The sequence below is a fragment of the Haematobia irritans genome, chromosome 5 (genome assembly GCF_050003625.1).
Source record: "Haematobia irritans isolate KBUSLIRL chromosome 5, ASM5000362v1, whole genome shotgun sequence".
NCBI lineage: Eukaryota > Metazoa > Arthropoda > Insecta > Diptera > Muscidae > Haematobia > Haematobia irritans.
Window position 1 is genome coordinate 53,576,693 of NC_134401.1, and position 5,479 is coordinate 53,582,171.

General features: G+C 34.5%; 2 protein-coding genes across 2 annotated transcripts; both read right to left on the reverse strand.

Moving 5' to 3' along the window:
• Positions 1-724: 724 nt before the first annotated feature.
• On the reverse strand, positions 725-2,402 carry LOC142241802 (heme A synthase COX15). The gene is made up of 3 exons (XM_075313627.1): positions 2,216-2,402; positions 1,820-2,094; positions 725-1,742 (listed from the first exon to the last, which is right to left on the reverse strand). The coding sequence occupies exons 1-3, from the start codon at positions 2,324-2,326 to the stop codon at positions 890-892; spliced, it is 1,239 nt and encodes a 412-aa protein (XP_075169742.1). The 5' UTR covers positions 2,327-2,402; the 3' UTR covers positions 725-889.
• A 1,883-nt stretch (positions 2,403-4,285) lies between these two features.
• On the reverse strand, positions 4,286-5,248 carry APC10 (anaphase-promoting complex subunit 10). The gene is made up of 3 exons (XM_075313628.1): positions 5,007-5,248; positions 4,695-4,931; positions 4,286-4,527 (listed from the first exon to the last, which is right to left on the reverse strand). Exons 2-3 carry the CDS (start codon positions 4,897-4,899, stop codon positions 4,316-4,318), a joined length of 417 nt encoding a protein of 138 aa, XP_075169743.1. The 5' UTR covers positions 4,900-4,931; positions 5,007-5,248; the 3' UTR covers positions 4,286-4,315.
• Between the last annotated feature and the right edge of the window lie 231 nt (positions 5,249-5,479).

Consider the following 5,479-nt stretch of genomic DNA (forward strand, 5'->3'; position numbering starts at 1 on the left):
TAAGTTGAACCCCCCCCCCGAATTAAAATCCTGGCTACGGCCTTGGAGGAGACTCATCCTATTAAAAAGTTTTGTACACACATTTTTTCACAGGAAATCTTCCGTGGAAACAAGAAATTTTTCCTGTAGGAATATGTGAATCCACCTTTTCGAGTACACTTTTCAATTTACGTATAGCAACGCGTCCAAGGAGACACACTTTCTACAGAAAATTATTGTTAAAGCGATATGTGACTGAAAAAATAACCCCAATACTCATAAAAGTTTAATGGCGATTTCGATTGGGAAAAAGGTGCAACATTCTCGAAATTGATTGCCAAATATAAAGGACGCTGTCATAGATTTTGGATCCTGTATCCCTCACAATATTATGAATTAACAATAACTTTGGAATGACACTATTATTTGAGCGAAAATACAATACGGGAAAAAGTAGTGTAACACCAGGGCAACATATTTTTTGCGAAACGAAAACGCCCTAAGTAAACTTTAAACCTCTATTACCATACAACTTCCTACAATAAACTGTCAGTAAATTATTATGAATATAGGCATAAAGCTTTATGTCCATATACAATATAATTTATTAACAGTTTATCGAAGGAATTTGTATGGAAGAAGTAGGCTTAAAGTTCAATTTATCGTTTTTGAATATTGGTGTTAGACTATAAATCAATAGACAGACATCAATGTATGATAATGAATAATAAACATAATTAACTGATTTTTTTGTCGTATCTCTTCCAAGGTCTTTATTGGGCCTTCTAAAAGCAAACGATATATACAATATTATTTATAGCAAACATAATTAACTTATAACTGCAACTTATATATAAATCCCATTAAGATAATAATGATAATACTTTTTATTAAATAACAACAAAACTATCTATTTGGGCAAATATTTTAAGAACCTTAATTCATGACATAACCAAACGGCAAAAGAGAGCAACAACAGAGATCCAGATTGATGTGCCGCAGCCAGAGATACTGGAACATGTGTCAGAAGTGTACTTATACCTAAAGTAACTTGCAACCATGCAACAAATGCCGCTGAATTCATAGCCCAATAAGCTCTCCTGGGAAGTCTGGTACCTCGTGAAAGCATCCACATTGTTGTTACCAAGGTCACTGTAGAAATTCCCAAAATGCGATGATTAAATTGCACGGTTGTTGGATTTTCGGTAATGTTCTTGCTTATGGGCTTGAAGGCTAGAATATCATCTGGTACCCAATTATCGCCCATTTTGGGAAATGAATTATATACTAAGCCAGCATCCAAACCAGCTACAAATGCTCCCGATAATGCTGTCAAGAAAATAAGGCCTTTGGCTGCATAAGCAAAACGTTTGAAACGTATTGTTTTCATGCTGTTTGCTACAAACTCTTCGGCGGGCAAGATTTTCTTTAAGCCCTGTGACAAAAAGAGGGTGTACAAAACAAATGCGGCACCTAAATGCATGGCCAAGCGGTGTTGGGATACTCGTGGTACATCATTGACATCATCAAAACGATTTTCTAGGCCCGATTTTACCATGTACCATCCCATCAGACCTTGACAACCTATAAGTGTTCCCATGAGCAGAACAAATTTCTTAGTCGTGGAATTTAGATGACCTTTTCTCCAAAAATATGCAGCAGGCAAGAGGAAAACAGCTCCAATAGCACGACCCCACATGCGATGCATATATTCCATCCAGAATATTCGGCGAAATTCGTCGACGGTCATGTTTTGGTTTTTCCTTTAATGAATATTTAATGCAACGATTACATTGTGTAATTGTTATGTTTCCAATTGCTAGTGGAATGCTTTACTTACATTTTGAATTCCGGATATTGCTGATACAAACGAAATTCTTCTTCCCATTCTGCTTGACTCCTTGGAAACCTTTCACCCAGAAGTTTCCATGTGACCATAGATAGACCGGACTCTGTTAAACGTGTGACTCCTCCAAGTACAACCGCCAAATAGACCATACCGCCACATACAATAAGCCATTTTCCTACAGCTTTGTCTCCACGGGCCACCGATACTTGTTGGCTATGACATACACGAATTGTGGGTGGCTTAAACGTAATTGGTTTAAGCAAAGGCTACAAAAATGTGACAATTTAAACATTATATTGGATTTCTAATTTATCTTTTTTAGTTTTAATTAATTCATTGTGAAATAGTCGGTTTAAAAACTATTTAAAAAAAGATATGTATTATTACCTTCCTAGCAAAACCTGTGGAGAAATCCCTCACAGTTCTACTTAACAGATGTGTATTACTCCTTAAATTTGGAGCAATTACCGTGCAAGCTGCCCTCAAAAGCCGGCTCATTTTTGGAGTTATCCAATCAAAACATGGAACGTGAACATGCAGCAAGGAAAATATTCTGAATTACTGAACAGCTGATTGTTAAATCACAGGGCGACTCAAACACTGCAATGACAGGGCGTATCTAAATTAAATAAGATCGAACTAGTGTTGCCAACGAAAACACAAAAGCAATCGGCAAAGATGTATGTAACAAGATGGCGCACTTACATTTTAGACGATACCGAATAGAGGTCGTCGTTGAATATTGGTCCAATCTTAAGGCCAGCATTAAGTTGGCTTTATCGCGCTAAAACAGCCATTTTTCTCGGTTACTTTTTTTATTTTAAAGAAAATAAACTTTTTCAATTGTTGCTTTGGACGTTCCCCCAACAAGTTATAATAAAATTTACCAACCAAATCATAAAGTTATACTGCTTTAATAGATTTATTTTTGATTTTGGCCGCTAAACTCGAACTTAAGGTGGGTATTAAGTTCGAGTTTAGCCGCTAAAATTGTAATTTTTTCACTAAAGTGAAAACTAAATCACTAAAAAAGGCATACAATTTTACACATATTTGTTGCAAATTTTATTATAACTTCATGTGAAATAGCCCACTGCAAATTTTCACAAAGTTTGTATTCCTTAAAGTGGATTAAGTAAGAAAAGTAATAGTAAAAAAATTGCGATTTTAGCGGCTAAACTAGAACTTAATAGCCACATTTAGCCGCTAAAATTTCCATTTTTTCATGATTACTTTTTCTTAATAATCCATTTTATCGAAAATAAACTTTATGAAAAGTTGCTTTGGGCTATTCCCCATCAAGTCATAACAAATTTTGAATAAAAGAGGTATACTTGTAATCTTGTTTTTCTGATTCAATTTTGACTTTAACGGCTAAACTCGAACTTAGTACCCACCATACCTTTTATATTGTTATATTTTTTCACAGTCTGTGGTACCCACCATTACACTCATTGGAAAAGTTCATTTCTGATCTTACACTCAATGCCAGTGTAGCCGTTTTAAGAATTTCTTTACAAAATTGGGCAACCATATTTGTAAATCGGAAGAGCAATCTTAAGAAATTTTCTAGAATAGATTCCTACAAATGACAAGACAAAATTATTAGCACGAACTGTTTTTAATCAACCCATAAGCTAAATGATTATTAAGAATACTCAAGAAATAAATATCTTTGCAATTGGCTTGAAACGAGACCAAAACGTTGAGTGACCAAACATTGATTGATTGATTCAAGAGTAACAACTTGGTTAATGCAACTCAATAATTAAATCATGGATACAAATCAACCGTTTTTTATTTGCTATTCCATAAATTGCTATGTTTGGCTTGGTTCAGTTCACAATAAATGCAAGAAACAAATTAACATGTTTCAATATTCGTAGTGGCAAATCACAATATTCGGATTTTCTCATAATTAGCGAACTGTGGATGATAATTTAAAATCACTATGGAAGAGAATATTAACGCAAGTTTTAGATTAAAAGCTTCCGTAGTTTAAATAAAACCAAAAACTTGTAATTGACGGAGCACTAAGGAATGTGTTTTGTGCGATGCCACGAACCACCAACGCGAATTGAGACGATTCAAATTGTAAGGGATTTTTCCTTTTTGAAATTATGCTCAACAGGGAAATATAACCAAAGTGACCATACGTGGCCTTCGGATTCAATTTCCGTGACAATGGCAAAAATTCGAGGGTCGCACATGGTCGCAAAAAACGACCGGTCGCACATCAATTATATAAATAAAAACAAGTCTAAAAAAGAGGGGAGATATAAAGCTTCACTAACACCAACAAAAAAGCTATAAATAGCACTAACCAGCAGAACCACTAGTAGAGATTAGGCACGAAACTCTACTAACACCCATTCCCTCTCATCCATTAACAAAACACAGCTGTTAATGAAGAATCTGGATAATATAAATAGTGATGTAGAAACAGGCTAAAAAACATTTTGTATTTTCTTTAATATTTATTTTATTTTAACGTAAAGTAGCAAATTTCTGAAAATTTACGGTACTAAATTTACCAAACAGTTCCAAAGGATAATGACGATCTTCGACGGGAGCATGTATACGTATTTGACGCATATGGGTATCACGGCCATTTTGGTGGTTGGATATAACAGCGATTTGAAGCATAAATGTACGAATGCATTTCACGCTGCCATCCTTAATAGGTATGGTGACCCAACCTGATCATAAATAATGAAAATTAATTACAAAAATTTTATTTATCATATGCCAAGTCAAATATCATTAAAGTCGAAACTGTTAATTCTTAAAATCGTTCTTAAAGTCACTAAATTTCGATATGGCATACCATAGACTTAAAATTCTACAATGGAACAATTTAACTAACCGGTGGGTTCATTCAAGTCAACTATTTGCAGTTCTTGTAAATCATTGAAATGGGAGCCAGCTCTTATTGAAATGCGGGAGGGAGTATAGCTTTCATCCAATTTATAATCGGTGTATATATAAATTTGACTAATATTTGTTTTTCGATGAAATTGTATATTGACCAAATGTGGGAGCTGACCATCTGACTGCCAATAGGTGTCCATGATGTTGTCACGTAGACGTTCCACACCAAAGCCTAAAAATGTTTTATTTAGAAATTAAAGAGTTAATTATCAACTATGTTTCTTGTCTAGTTTATTGACCGACATACCGGGTTTGCATGATGATAAACTCCAAACCGCTTGATTTCCCACTTCTCTCACGAGACCATTTCTCTCTTCCTCGAGTGGATCTTCTTTAATTTCACTTTTCTCAGTCTCTTCATTGTTGCCTGCCACTTTGAACGAATTAACTTACTAAGATTGTTCTCAATTTGTTTAGTAGTAATCCAAATTATTTGTGAAATTGCGGCTTAAAACACTTCGCATTAAAAAACATTGAGAAATGTCAAAACAAAGACGGTATTGCCTTATCAAATGTTTTAGCAATGAGAGTGGCCAGACTGTTTACTACTAGCAATTCGCGTTAGTTATTCAATAAACGTAACAAAAGACGTATGTATATTTTCTGTCGTATTGCAGTGTGCGTTTATTTAGGAAAAAATTTACCTCATTTTGAGGAAAAAATAAAAGCCATTTAGTTATTGATACATAGTCAACTTTCAAAATCGTTTGAAACCAGCAA